At 34.7% G+C, this 16,411-nt stretch overlaps 1 protein-coding gene across 3 annotated transcripts in view; it reads right to left on the reverse strand.

The window, feature by feature from the left end:
- LOC114520852 (gamma-aminobutyric acid receptor subunit beta-like) overlaps window positions 1–16,411 on the reverse strand; it is a 33,365-nt gene that overhangs the window by 3,888 nt on the left and 13,066 nt on the right. The window contains exons 1-5 of one of the 3 annotated variants that reach the window (XM_028541198.1): window positions 15,085–15,161; window positions 3,283–3,379; window positions 2,860–2,999; window positions 2,471–2,538; window positions 1,512–1,732 (exon numbers count right to left, since the gene is read on the reverse strand). In XM_028541198.1, coding sequence (XP_028396999.1) covers window positions 1,512–1,732; window positions 2,471–2,538; window positions 2,860–2,999; window positions 3,283–3,368 — 515 coding nt within the window. In that variant the 5' untranslated portion in view covers window positions 3,369–3,379; window positions 15,085–15,161. Of the gene's footprint in view, window positions 1–1,511; window positions 1,733–2,470; window positions 2,539–2,859; window positions 3,000–3,282; window positions 3,380–9,799; window positions 9,939–15,084; window positions 15,162–16,411 lie in introns of those variants that run through there. The other 2 variants (XM_028541197.1, XM_028541196.1) reach the window with 2 other exon arrangements.

Genomic DNA, 16,411 nt, shown 5'->3' on the forward strand with positions numbered 1-16,411 from the left:
AACAATAAAGGCCTGACATTCAGGGGCCGGTTGTTCAAAAGCAGGTTAAATTTAACCCTGGGTTAGTGCTAAACCTAGGTTAAAATCCTTAACCATAGGTTAGCTAAACCTGGGTTAAAATTGTGTTGTTCAAAGCAGGGTTAGCGGTAGGGTTAGTTAACCCAGGGTTAAAATATTTAACCTAAGATTAAATGTATTTTAAGGACTAAATTGGATATAAGAACGTTTTCGATTGGTCAATAAACGAGCGTCAAAACTTTACCCGACGAGGATATATTGTCAGTCGAAAGATTATATGCCGTGAGGGCAGGGTCGCAGGGACGTTGTTTTGAACAGCAATTTCCGTGCATGGAATTTTGGAAAGATTCGAAATGAAAGGCCATTTTGTATGATAAACAATGTCGATGTGAAATAAAATTAAGGAAATTATAAACAATCTATTTTAAATTTCAGGCATTCTTTGATTATTCAAAATTCAGGAACAAACGTAGCCTTACCACTTGCTGCCAATCAAAAGAATCGAATTTTGGCATCCGAAACAAATATTTCGATTACGATTTACGATGTTTCAATTTGTACGGTTGTATTCATTTATCATGTATTGCATTGAAGCGAAGATGAATAAATCAATACATCAGCTGAAACCGAACGAAGTCAAACTTAAATAATTCTTTGCTGTCGAAATTATTCGTAAAACCTTTCAAAAGTGTTTAATTCATGACGAATTATACGTGTTTACGTCTTTCAGCTCCTTATTCATCCATTTTGAATCGAAGTTAACCCAGGGTTAAAAAGTTAACCCACCTAGCTAGCAGGGTTAATTTTTTTATCAATTTTAACCCAGGGTTAACGCTAACCGAGCTTTGTGCAACGCAAATCAACCAAGGTTTAAAATTTAACCCTGGGTTAGGCATTTTTAACCCTGGGTTAGCGTTAACCGGCTTTTGAACAACCGGCCCCAGGTTCTAAAATTCTTCGAGCAACTTTTATTCGTATTTCTCCAATTATACGACAACAAAACGCGATATTTTATACGGATTTTAAAAACACAACTTCGTTACATTTTATGCAAGTTACATAAAGTAGTTCCATGCATAACGTAGGTCCCAATTCAAAATTTTGGCGGTTTTCATAATTCATACGTTATTTTATTCTTTTTGGTTACAGGTCACAGTCTTCTACCTATATAACTGATCTAAGAGTTGTTTCGAGAGAATATACTTGTTTGGTGGACCCGCTACAATTACAAGGCTCCAAATGGTCGTACAAAATGATGGTCCTCGTTCGCCTTATGGTTTGATCACTTTATGAACAATCTGGGCGTAGTCATCAACTGATCAGTCGCAACACAGTTAATAGAAATAAGACTGTGATCGTAATTAATTCCAGTCTGAAATACCCTTGAAGCTGAAGGTAAGAGCCTGAATCCTGATACTATTAAATCCAATAAATGATATAAAACATTGGTTTGAAATAACTTTGAATACAATGCTTCTATGACTATGACCTACCTTGACGTATGCATTGTCCAACCATCTGTTAAATTCATGAAAATTTTCTGGTTCTCTTTGGTGAGCTTATGCACTTGAGTTTCAACAGCATTTATAACGAAAGTATCTGGCGTCCAGATTTCGTTGACAAATTCATCGCCCATAGTATAGTTTTCATTAATGCCAAACGCAAAACGGTGGTCACGCCAAAACTGGCCAAGATAGAAGTCGACCACAAATTCCTGGTTGAAAGCAAAATATTTTTCACACTGGTGATTTAATTGAGCCAGGCAACCATTATTATAAGCAATCTGTCAGTCAATTGCAAGTAAACACTGTTTATGCTAGCAGTGAATGGCAAACATAGAAAGAATATTTATACTAATCAGAGAGCAATATTGCAGGAGAGTTGGGCATTAATTATCTTTCAGGAATGCTTTGGTGTGAAATGTCATTTAAAGGCTATGAACAAATTAAAGTGGCATTGAAGTGCACTTTTTATTGCAAGTGGGTTGAATTCGAATTAGATCTTAACATTTTTAAAGGGGGTGCACTGTGCTTTTCAGGAAGGATGAAGCCCTCTTATCTTCTCTCTAAGTCACTGCTGATGAGTTGGTGTTTAATCGGACAATGTAATTAAGAGTCAGGCCATCAGTACTGCTGTGTGCCTGTATCAGTTGGAAATAGTTTCTCCATGGTTCAGTTAATTGGTTTATTTAGGATTAGTAGAAATTTCTGTTAAGCATGGTTTAGCCAAATACTTCAAAAAGATTTTTTGCCTGGGAGCCTTTCTATCAGTTCTAAAGGTGCAAGGCAATTGGCTGATGGTCTATGAGAATTGAGAGGCCTGCAGGCATAATTATGTAAAGCCGGTTGCAACATGGTAATGTCTCCATAAATAAATCATTGTCTGTTAAATATCTAGTTATTTTGAATTAGATTGGTGGATAAAGGACTAGCTAGAATATACATGTACCTACCATGTTGGCTTCCCTAATTTCACTAAAGGATATAATAAGGACATCTAGTTCAACTTCTAATGGCTTCACTGTTAAAAGAAAAGAATATTAGTTGATTGCCTTTTGCAAAGTGCTAAACGGACTTGAATTTGAAAGTAAAATTATTGAGGAGTGGATGAATAATAAATTTTCCACAAGTGAAGTGAAGTTTTTCAATAAACGCTGCATTGAACGTCCGTTTTTTTTTTAATAAGATATAATTTACAAACGTATAGGCGCATGCGTGTTATAGACAATTTGCGACGATTTTTGCCACGTTTTCATCCGCTACACGGACATCGTGTGGCAAACGCACTGGTGAAAAACTCACGTAACTTAGTATACTAGTGTATGGTTGTCTTTGGGCTCACCTCCATAAAATGGCCGTATCTTCCTGTCATAGTTCTTCAGAATGTGTTTTAATAATTTTGTGAGTCTTTTGCCTGGTCGAACGTTTGCGCTCATTGTATCATTCTTATGTTCCTCAAATAATCTCAATAATTCTTGCTCTCTAAAGCAGCAAAAAAGATGACGTGTACTTTATAAATGAACTGAGAGATCACCGTGTAGTACAAGCATGCCCGTAACTGCCTGAAAGTGAAACCAAATTTAAATATTTGAAAACAAAATAACATCGATATTACTTATTAGGCATAAAATGGCACATTATAAGTTCATTCGTTTTCACGTTTTAAATTAATAATCATTGTCTTTCAAGCGAATCGGTCTTGAATACTTCACACTTTGTAAGTAACGTTTTAATCGTTTAATGCATATATCGTTTAATGTTATACCTGGATTCATTCTCTCCGTTGGCTTGGATTATTATATAGATCATTAAGATGAAACAAGCCAAATAGTTCCGCTTTCTTTGCAGCATAGTGGCAACCTCTAGATATAGAGAAAAATATACTCGTCGTATATATACACCAATTACAAAGATTGTATTGCAATTTAGTTCACGCAATAAAGTTCAACTGAATATGTTGCGTAACGAAGTCTTGTATGTATAATTGATATGACCTCTATAACTTACGAGTTAAAGACATACTTATCACTATACAATGCTAACGTTAAAAACAAAGTACTCCCATTGGCTAAATGGAAGTTACTCGTGAGACGAGGCATCGATATAAAGAATGCATCAATATCAGGACCCATGCATGCACGCATTGGCTATTTATTTATCTATAGGCTTTTGCAGTGGGCGCCACATGTGAGCATGTAGGGCAGTTATAAAATATCTTGTGTGTGACAAAGTAGTGTATCAGTTTGCATGCATTTATGATACTGGTTGCATGCAATTTATGATACTATCATATTTCTGATGGAAACTACCTTCACACATTTCTGATGGAATAACCACCTTCAAACATTTCTGATGGAAACTACCTTCACACATTCCTGTTGGAAACTACCTCCACACATTTCTGATGGAATAACTACCTTCACACATTTCTGATGAAATAACCACCTTCACACATTTCTGATGGAATAACCACCTTCACACATTTCTGATGGAATAACTACCTTCACACATTTCTGATGGAATAACTACACATTTCTGATGGAATTACTACATCACACATTTCTGATGAAACGTCCAAGCCTCGAGCGTCTAGCGCTAAATCCACAAGCGTCTAGCATTTTATTTCTAGATAGTTTGGAGTGGAATGATATAAAAGCATTAAAATACATCGTAACGCGAGACCTAACTGGCGAAAATAGTCACGCTAACCTTGCAAACGCAAAGCCTTCGTCATATCAGTCTCCCGACAAATTAAATTAAACTGATGCAACAAATGAAATATTTTTGAATTGTCATCGTAACGGAATTAAATTTGTAAGGAATTGTTTTTGATATTGACAAACTGAAGTCTATCACGGCAAGGCGGACATATAGTCAAACTCCATGTGATAAAGCCTTAAGCTACATGCATGGTTGTGGATTTTGATTTCAACAGAACCGGTTACGGCTTACGTCGTATAGCGTGAAAGGCATTTTACTCTCGGTCTATGGCGCGAGACGAGTTTTGAACTTCTCAACATAAGAACAGTTTGGGCGAACAGTTAGTTGGGTGAAGACTTAATTGCATTTTCGGCTGTAAAATTCTGAAATTCTCAGCTTTTACAAATTAGGTCAAAGAGACTATAGCCTATACTATTGTAAATTGTAATGTTGATTGTTGTGAAGTAGCTATATCGCTTGTTGAGAACCGTTGTGTTAGTGCACGAACTAAATATACATGTGATATGTATACTCAGTCCACTTGATTTTCCCTGCACAGCTAGGAATTACCACATTAGTCATTATAGCAACAAGAATTACGTTACCATGCATATATACCGCAAAAACGTTCACGGTAATTTTCGACGTGTTGCTCATATAGAAGCGTCTACATATGCATGAACCTTCTAATGAAAGATTACAGATGGACAAAATCCCTTAATTGAAACAGGCCTGCTGCAATTTATATGATAAATTATTGTTTTTTCATCTATCGTGATACATACCTAACTCCCCCGAATGATTTGAACCGCTTCCATGCCTTTTTTTTGTCCGCGAATAAAAACAAAACACAAATTGTCGTCGCCGCGAAACACAAAGTGTGAAAAATTAAAGTCGAATAATACGGGGGCATTTATAATTACTGGAAAGACTCGACAGCAGCTACGGGCCGATCTTATTTGCGCGAGGAAATTAGTCTGCAAACATTGTTCTTAATAAATATGCTTGATTAAAGTCCTGTTGACAAGTTTGCCGCTCGCTTTACAGCATTTATAGCGGGGGATGTGAGACCTACGATGCGAACTGCAAAATGCCTTTCGAAATTTAAGCACTATTGCTGCTATTTTTGTAATCATAATGTATATAGCGACTTCCGTTCTGTTTAGTAACTATATATAATTGTAGGATATAGTTTAAACATGTTTTAAGTACTATACTCTATAGAGTTTAATTTTAAATTGAATAGAATGTCGAGTTGAGTTATATTTTCGGCATTTTTAGTCTTAAAAAGGAAGGTTGTGTAACCTGCAATCAGGCCGTGTACTCAGGTTGATTGTTACATGTAGTCAGGTTGATTGCGGACAGCGCATCGCAGCGTGAATTTTTCGTAGCTCTTCCAATTCGGGTGTTAGGTAATATACCATAGACCATGCAATAAGCGATGCTATATAAAAAATTATCTACTCGTCTAATAGAAATGACTTTTAATAAAGTCCACATTTAATGGGAGCATAAAGGCCCTTTTCCACTGATCGCAAAAACCCATGCACTCGCAAGCTCGCTGCGAGTAATATAATATATAATTACAATCAACCTATAAAAGCATTTTCGTTGGATGAAAACCCTTGCAGCGAACTTGCGCCTTTGCGATGAGTGAAAAAAGAGTCTTAAAGAAGACGCGTGCGAATTCGATAGAATGAGGCCATCTTGATATGACGTTTTTGATTAATCAAGAAAGGCGCTAAGTAGGTGTAAATTTTCGACCTCATTTCATGGACATTGAAATACATCAAAGTCATCGTCATTTTGTCTGCCGGTCGACTTTATGATTTAATAGTTTCATTTTGCTCTTCTTGACACTTCGTGTGTCTTCGAAGGTTTACCGACATGCATTCAAGCGCCTTTGTTGCTCCAATCCGAATCTATATATAGTTTTGTTTAAAAAGACGGCGTTTTTCTTCTTATTTTACTTTTCCTCACAGTGAATTTCAGGCACACAACGTGTGGTTGTCGTGTTATAAGAGCGGACGTCGGAGGCGGCCTTTAGGCTTTACCAAACCTTTGAATGTTATAGTCACTTATTTATATAGAGAAGACGCCATGCATGCATATGACAGTAATTAGTATTATATAGGACGGACCGTTGCAGACGTTAAACTTTTATGTGCCGGATAAAATTCAAATGAACCTAAAGACTTTAGCCCATTAACATTAGGTTTGGCGCATAAAAAGTTCGACGTCTGTAACGGTCTAACCTAGTTTGCGATATTTATTACACGATTAAAGATATTATTATAGAGATTTGTAATTTTGAGTAAAACGTATGATATATATACCTATGCACAAAATAGTTTTATAAGCATTCCTATAAAAAAAACTATATCTTTACTCAGAATGAAACCTAAGCAAGCACAAATATGTATTAGCATGGCTATTTCATTTGTACATTTAGCTTGCGTATAGTCACCGCGTATATATATACTTATAGAGTGAATGTGCACGCAGTTAAACATAATTTGGAAATATGAGTGTCGTTTTACTCAATTGTATATTTTCCATATTTTTTTATTTTTTTCAATGTGGGTAGAATATTCGAATGTAAAGATGGCTATGAATTATGTTTGCATGGAAAATGCTGTGTTTTTGGAAATTTGATTCAACAAAAATCTAAAATTTGCTAAATTTTTGCACTTCTTTAGCTATAGCTGTTCGGCTACGTTGATCAATTTTTGTCTAATCTATATAGATTGAAAGATATATTTGATATTGCCAATATATAGCGATGGCATATTTTGACGCGTCTCGTCTGCGATATTTAAGCATGTTTTTACAAACCTTATGATTGTTTAGGTATTGCCCACGGCGAAATGAATGCCATTTGATATTTCGAACAGATTTTTTTGTTAAAGAAAAAGTGGTTACATATATTGAATAATTAATAGTAAAGATGTCAGTTAAAAATTAGAATAAAAATAATTTAAAATGGCCGCCATGTTTGCAGCAATATTTGCAAAACCTATTGAACTTGGACAGTCATTTTGTCTTTGGTGTGTCACCCGAAATCTCTTCTCTTTAGCCTTATTTAACAGATTGAGAACTTTGTGGTTGCTGGTGTATACATGTGGTTGCTTGTGTACACATGTACATGTGTAAGTTTCGAGCTGGTGTTTCGTAAGATACGAAAAAATCTACTTCTTAACCGAAAGAATCCGGCCCACCGCGTTGTCACATCGCGTCTTGTGCAATCTGGAATTTTGAACCCACACTTCTTAATTTATCACGTCACGTTCCTTTTCAAAGAGCAAATAACAGCTTCTATAAAAATATTATTCCATGCCCTTTTTTCTCTTCATAACAATATTTATTATAAACAATGCTCTTTCTATTAAAACCCACTACTTATCACGAAAAACGGCAATAAAATAATCTATTTTATAATGTCCAAAACAAAGCGTTAATTAGGAATGGGGCTAACCAATTCATGAGTTGTCAACTTTATTTTGCTTTTCTATAAATTAGCGAACAAAGAGTGTTTTCCCGCGCATATATTTTTCAAGTGGTTCGGTAAATACCAAAATTGAAGCTCGTCGTGATTTCATGCAATTTTTCATGATTTTTTTATGAATTGCTGCATGCAGTATATTTGGTGTCAGAAAGAAGAATAAATCGCATTCTATATGTCAAAGATGGCAGCTTTTGCTGACGAAAGGCCAATCAGGGGCTTTGTAAAAATAACCTTGAACAAAGTGCAACTGCATGGGAATCAGCATAATATAGACCATAATATAGAAGGTTTATAATAGAGTTTTCAACGGTATTTAGTATAAACATGCAATATTCCATTTTTATTTAAACCAACTACTTGTCATGAATCGAAAAAGCGCAGTGAAGCATCAATTAGCGATGAAACTAAAAATGAAAATCATAGATTGTCAACTTTATTTTGCTCTTCTATAAAAGATTTGCCTGTAGTATTTTCCAGAACATATATATTTTAGTGGTTTGGTAAACACAAAATTGAATACGTTGATTATATGGACAGAATTGTTTGAATTTTTCATGAATTGTTATAGGTAGTGTCAAAAAGAAGATTAAATCGAATCTTATGAGTCAAAAGTTACATGCAGTGTATTAATTTGCATAAACATTGGGCATAAAACATGCGAGATACTGGAATGCATGCAATTCTCTTTGTTTTCGTCGTTTTTTTTGCCAACACTAATGAACCCAGCCAGATAAGCGTCGCAAGGTCCACAACTCAAACCTATTCAATTTTACATTCATCTCATTGATGTTATGTTATGTTATGTTATGTTATGTTATGTTATGCTATGTTATGTTATGTTATGTTATGTTATGTTATGTTATTTTATGTTATTTTATGTTATGTTATGTTATTGTTAACGTTACGTTATGTTTCTGTTAATGCGTTTTAAAGAGGTCGTCGTGATAAAATTTTGCCGGTACCCACTTGCACAGAACAGAAGTTGCTATGATTGGCGCAACGTTTTAACCAAACGATCTTTGTGCAACCTTAATTCCCTTTCCTGGAACATATGTTATGCAACATAAGTCAAAAGACTTTATTTAGTTGCACTGCATAATTTCACACAAGCTATAAAGTTCTGGAACAAATGAATAGTCAATCAAACTACTTGACAATATTTAATTTGTCACATAACGTTTTTGATGATTTCTTAAAATAGCCATTATTATAGATATAATATTTTTACCTATTGTCTCATATATCCCGGGCGTATCAAGAATCACATGTTATCCGAATTTCGTTTGTACAAGTCAGCAGTGTTCGTGATTCAGTCTATATACATTATACACTTTGCATTGAGTAGCCAGATGCTATAATCCATACCATTGTATATGTATTGGTTCATGCAGACCGGTTGCATAGGACATAAGAGAGGGGCTAGGGTTCTCAAAATTTTGGTTAGTTACCCCATTTATAGATACTAGCTTAACGTGATTCAGCCTGAAATATCCGAAAAACGCAAAGCCTACCTTTCACCTAGCCACAGTTTTATCGACATTTATATAGCATATATATATGTATAAAGTGATCTATCACGAAAAAACCTCGCGAGAATAACATGCATAGAATTCAGGAAACCGTCTATTATAGTTGACCAAATATAGGTGACTTGTGCTGTATAGTTTCAACTAAACTGTCATGATTGAAAACGAATTGCACCGATTTTAGAATTAATTTGTCTCAAACTAAGTTATTTCCTATTCCGAGAGCTTTTCGACATATTGTATTGATATCTCATTTAGTAGCAATGTGTGGCCCGATCTGGCCGTGAGAATTCAGGTACAACATATAAGAAAGGGTTCTGAACAAGTTAGTACGGTTGACTTAGCTACTGAACGACATTGCAGTCAATTTTTAGAAAACTCAAAAACTTATCAGAATTTGAACGATATTTATATTTACGGCTGTATTCGATCTAGCTAGGTAAACGTGGAGCTTATCGTATTGCTATAGAATATAGATATACATGCACATGCAGCTGTGAATGATTATATACGTATATCTTGCTACTTAGCAAATACTATGCTTCTCTTACCTAGCCTGAGTTTTCAACACCGAATGGACGATATCTTGAATTGTTTTGATCGAAACTTCTTCTCCGCATTTGCATGGCAACACACTATATTCCTGTATGTTTCAGTCCACAACATTGGTGTTTTAAAACGACCGCGTGAGCAATGATGACCACGGTAATGTTTTATATAAAGCTGTAACGTTTAACGGTCAATTTTTTTTAATCTTTAGAAAGCCTTGATTTGGTGATTGACTTTGAAAGCCAAGATTGACTTTGAAGACTTTATTAAACACTGTAAATTTCGGAAATGCTTACTTATAGATGACGTACGTGTGCTTGCATGTTTGCTTCGCCATAGGATAATTTATTCAATATCTTTGGCACTTCATGATATTTTTTGTCAATAAACGTTGAGTTTTGTGGACATAATTTAATGACCAAGAACGCATGGCTGTCATGTAACGTTAGCGTGATTGAAATTGCATCCATGCACCGAATGAATTAACGAGGATCGTGTGATGAATATCGCGGAGCGAGGAAGGAATATACTATAATAAAGATTCGTTGTTAAAAAAAGAATGAAGCCCTAAATGAAAATTTTTTTTTGTACGTTTTCATTACTTTCGTCTGAGTTATACACGCATGTTCGAGTAAAAAAACTTATAGTTGCAGCTAAATTAACGAAAACGGCAAACATGTAGTGATCCATGTCATCTAAAAAGTTATATATAACCTTAGGTTGTATGCAAGATATAGATTCTGAAGCTTCTTACCTCGATGCATGAAGATATAGATGCTTGTAATATAATCCCGATCGAAAATTGATATATCTTTATGACAAAATATGACCGATCACACAAGATGTAACGTTATATATATGGGCCTCAATGCTATATAAGGAAACCTGAAAATTATCTTAATCTTACAGTGATTACAGTCTGCAAGAAAAAAGTCTGTACTAATTGCAATTTTATCTCGAGGCCGTTTTATGCAGTATACAACCGTTAAATATAGGCTTGCACATGCATGCATGCAGTACATTACCTTTATATCGTTACACCACCTTAATCAGAAACTTTACGTGTACAAAATTATTCTTTCATCTTTATAATATTATATGTGAGACATTCTTTCCTGTTGCATGACTACGCGGCCAGCTAATGTTTGTTATTAATAATTTTTTCTGCTTCAAAAAGTGCTGTTTATATAATATGTTGTTTTGTCTTTGGGTGAATTAAAAAAGTAGCGTGATAACAAGCAGCAAGTTTCCCACACAAACCACATAATCATCTCGTTTGCAAAACAACAACCTATGTAACTGCACAAGGAAGAGGCATTTTATCAATACTTTATACTTTATTGAAGAAATTAGCTACTATATATAGTTGCCTCGATATATATGTATATATACAAATGCCGTATGGTTTACAAAGTAATATGATGAAATGAGGTGTATAGCTGGTACTAATTGCCCGCAAAATAGGATTCTTGAGTACTAATATTTATGAGGGGCTGTAGGTCCTTCACCAGACGTTAATTAATACCAAATTCCCAAAATATATAGGTAGCTATATTATTATTTGTGTCTTTTTTGTTTAAATAGACAGCTAGTAGGCTACCTTTATAGCTATGAACACTCCTTTCATACTTGAAGCCGAATTTGACCTCAATCCGCTTTTTTCCCTATGAAGGACGTCCTTATAAGGGTGTAACCCAGAAACTCGACTCGCGCCCGTTTGAGACGTTGAACTTTTCATGTGCCGAACCTAATGATAACGAAGGTATAAGCCCCGTTTACACTACACTCAATTTATCGACACGGCACAGCTAAAATTGGTACCCATACCCAACTTTATAAGTGTTCAGGCTACCAAAACGAAGGCCGAGCACAGATGAAATGGGCACGGGTCCCCATTTTAGCCGTGCCGTGCCAATAAATCGAGTGTAGTGTAAACGGGGCTATAATCTATGTTTAAGTTCATTATTTGCAATTCGAAACCATGCAAACTATGGCACAAATTTATTCAAAAGCTACACCAACATGATTGAAACTGTTGCTGATGATTGAGTTTATAGGAATTATAGGCTCATCAACAAACCAATTTATAGCGAAAAAGTGGAAGAAACTTCACGCAGTCGAAGAAACTCCGAGCCAGTCGAGAAAAATACAATGGCGAGCAGCACAACTTATATAAATGATATATTCTAATATTATATTATATGTTTCATGCCCTACTCCCAGTAAGGTTAAACAAGAAACACGAGAAATCACAGGATAATACCACGGCGGACTTATCGGATAAGACAAAGAGAATTATAATAAACTGTTATTAAAAATTATACCGTGCAGCTCATATTTATATCTTAGTATATCTCAAAAAATGTTAAATCTTTAAATTTCGTAGTGTTTATGAAGACCTAGCACTTAAAAGTTCCATCAGTAATTTTCGGGAAAAGCTAATTCAATTGGTGTTTGAAATGGACATTGCTACAATTCCCGAAACTATATAAGTAGGAATCCCTGCGATATGAATTGGATTTAACAGTCGAATGGAATGTAGTTTAATTGTGGCATTAATTACCTGTGAAACACAATAGACAAAGGTGTTTGCTTAGAGATAATACAAATATCAACAAACATTGAAATATGCATGCTTCTGGGGTATTTTTTTTGTGGAAAAAGTCTGGCACGCAAGCAGTAGTTTGTATAGCTGATAGTTTTTAGCATTACAGCGGAATAAAGCTACGTGTATAAATTGAAATATAGTCTATAGTCTACAGACGCATGCCGAAGACGAATTCGTTGAGCGCGAGCTTAATTTGTCACACTAAATTTTCTTAATATTTCAGTTTTAATTAGTTTATATGGTCGGAATATTACAATTAGGTAACCCTTATGTTAATTTATAGAAATTATTTTGTCAAAGTCTGTCTATAACTCGATTGGTATATTCGCCACAAGCAATAAATGAACTAGCGAATATTGCATTTAAAACCTTTCAAGTTTTTTAGGCACAGTTTTATCTATGGCAACATGCATGTGGTGTTTTGCAGACTAAATTTCGCAGACTCAATACGAGGAACATTCAACTACGTTACACACAGATAGGCTACCTTATAAAACACGCTTAAGAAATGATAGCTACCAGCGGCAAATCCGCCAGTTACTTACTATTTCGATCGTAAACTAGAAAATTTGGCTTAAGGATTAGATTAGGTTTGATTAGATTAGATTAGACCATATTATATTAGATGATTAGATGTACATATACTGATCATAGACGATGTCAAGCATTGCATGGACGTGTTGTCAGTTGTTCGATGCCAGTTTAAAACGCGTTGAGTACAAGCTCGTAAAGTGTGCGAGAAACAAAGTGGTTGACATACATACGCGACTATATGAATGTGTTTATGACACATATAAATGATCTCCATGCATGGTAATATCATGATAATGATGAAACGATTACTACAGATAAAGAGCACATGCTATTAGAGATGCTAAAGATTGCTGCAAATAAGAGCACATTCTACTTATACAAGTCGCTGCCTTCTAAGATCATGAAAATAATCCCACCGGTCCCACATTTTCAACAGTTGCAAGAGTTTCTGAGTTTTTCGAAGGGATAATTATACCTAGCTCGTTATCACTGACGCTAAACCATGGGAGGGAATTTATAAATAATTGTCTAATAAAGCAAGCTGGTCTAGACCTCATGGACTTAGTTAAATTCTAATCAAATTTTCGAAGGATGTTGAACTCTTTAGAATTAACACTATATCTATTTAGCTACTGTATAGTTATTTCCTATATATCATACAGAATGCTTATAGTATATTATAATAAGACATTGATTGTACGCGCGTGCTGATTGGTCGAAAAGCGTGACTTTCCCGCCGAACTTGACAAGCGAAGTAAAGTAATGAGAATTGGAAATTGAATTGCATTATAATATTTTTATTGAGTTATATTATAAAAGAAATAGAAAATATTTTTTCCTGCGTTTCTATACAGTTATATAGAAACACTTGTGGGAGTTTGGGAGAACTCTAAATAACGTGATTTGTTCTCCCAAACTTCCACGCGTGCTTCTATAACTGTATAGAAACACCGAATATGTTTTTTATTTCTTAAGTGTTAAATAGATATTAGATACTGTTTCCATGCAAAATCAGCAAATATTATAGTTATGTTTAAGAATCTTTGCCGATGTCATTTACGAGTCGAAAAGCTGTCCACGGCACAGCATGCCTGACATGCAGCAGCAGTATTTTTCTTGAACATCGTATGTACGCAAATCATTCTTGATTTAAATTTTTGTATACAAAATTATTAGTGAGATACGTTTTTCAAGAGAAAAGTACCATTGATTTTTGTACAAACCATGTTTGACATCTCTTCCTACATCCTCGCTTCTTCCTTCGAGTTTCTAAAAAATCACCGCTTATAGTGTATAGTTATACTGACCTTGTCGCTCATAAGAAAGTAGAATTTTTGCTAACAGTTGTGATTAATTTCTATTCAAATTTTGAATTATGTTTTAAAATTTAGCCATGATATTGATTAAAACTATATTGCCTGCACTCGTTTTAAACTAATTGTATCCATAGTATGGATTATAGATGTTTTTTTTTCGTAAACGAAGTATAGAAGGCGAGACATTGTACATGGTTTTAGATTTATTATAGTATAGCATTTGTTAATTCTGGACTTTCTGGAATAATTCTGAAAACTTCAATGAGAACATGGCCCGGAAATCCCCCGCTTCTTAAGTTTCTTTGTATATACACATGCATGCATATGTATATACCACCATGCCTTGCACGCTTAAGATTCATTATTTTGCAGTCGGCTATAGAAAAATGTTTACATTTTGATATATAAATATATATTATGTTATGTCAACACGAGCAGAAATTAGAAAAACTCGAAATTTCTGCTTGTCTTGATATAGCTATTATAACCGTATGTTTTCTTAATGCAAAGTCTATAAAAGTATACTACTATATATTGTATTATCACAACTATATACCTGCTCTGGTCGCGGCTTCTTATAACTGTTAGTGATGCATGAAAAAATCTTTGTAATCTTTGGCCGCTTTACATTTCAAACCACGTATATATAGTTCACTGCATGGGATGTATGTATAGAACTCTCAATCTCGTTCGACTGCCTGGTATATTAAAGGTTACGAAGCACTCGAGCTCATATAGATTTTCTTGCATATACCGAACGCATCCTCGTACGATTTGAACACTAGCTATATACGTTTTCTTCGCCGGAAAAACTTACATCAGGTCTTACCTTAAAGTTCCTTTTGACATCACCAAAAGCTTTCAATTATCTCAATAGTTTAACCGTAGGTCTACATATATACGGCCTTTTTATAAACGCAGGGCAAATATTTACAGTCATAAATAATCAATCTAGTTTGCTTTTGCGTAAATTCACTGCACATGTGGAGAGCATTGCTATTAAATTTTGCCACAAATCTGCAATAATTACCGAAGGTAGATTACTTGTTTCCAAATATTATGAAAATCGCTCTATCCTGTCGAACTGTTCGCATATTGTATAGTTTGGATGTCGTTGTTATGGTATGATGGCGTTGTTTATATATACTTTTTGGCGGGATAAAAGAATTTCAGAGAGCTAAATTTTGCAGAGAGCCAAAATGTTTAGTGTGTCGCGGTGTCATTGGTTTTAATGAAGTCCGACATTTGCATGCTGTGTCGTTCGCTTTTGTTCTCGGTTAGCCGCGCTTTCAAATTTAGTCGACTATTTGGTCTAATTATTCCCGCCGCAAAACTTGAATCATGTCAACCCCGTCATCTATATGTACATAGACCGATACAGAATGCATTGAGCTTTGACACAAAATACAACCTTAGCAGCTAGTAATCTTTTTTATATATTGCATATGTTATTTATACAAGAGCCGGAAGAAAAATTTTACTCCAGCGTCTTCATCATACAAACACCGGCCGGCTACACACCCGATGTGCCAGCATGATTTTGAGTAAGGTATATAAGATTATATAAACTTGAAAACTATTTTGAGCACGCTAGCCCCAATCAGCATGGTAAAGTTTGTACAATTTATAATACAGATATGTCCTTAATATATGAATATATGTTATATATTGTAAGCATGTATAATATATTTATTATTATCAAGAGATAAATATTAATATCTGTCAGGCTAAACATAGTATATATAGTGAAGCAGCTCTCAGTAATAATCTGCGAAATTTCGAGTAAAACTTCAGGTCATGCAATTATCAACACAATATGAAGCCACAAAATATGAAAATATAGATGTGGATTTGAACGCGAAAAACCTGCTCTTTTGTGGATCCCAAATTTTACTTTTACTGAAACAAAAAAAAGAAACTCATGTAAAAAAATGATTGTTATATATGTATAACTGAAATGACTAAATTCAAAAGTATATCCTTCAGGAACTCCATAATAATATCAAGCATGCATGTATATGTACTTACTCGCCTATTTGAAACAGTTAACATATTAACTTCAAAGAGTGCCATGCATTTATTGATAAATCAAACAATATCTCACATATCAAACTTCCAACCTGCGTGCTTTAAAAGTACATGACTATTAGGCTAGA

This window comes from Dendronephthya gigantea, unplaced genomic scaffold, assembly GCF_004324835.1.
Source record: "Dendronephthya gigantea isolate DGI-Jeju-01 unplaced genomic scaffold, DenGig_1.0 000018F, whole genome shotgun sequence".
Taxonomy (NCBI): domain Eukaryota; kingdom Metazoa; phylum Cnidaria; class Anthozoa; order Malacalcyonacea; family Nephtheidae; genus Dendronephthya; species Dendronephthya gigantea.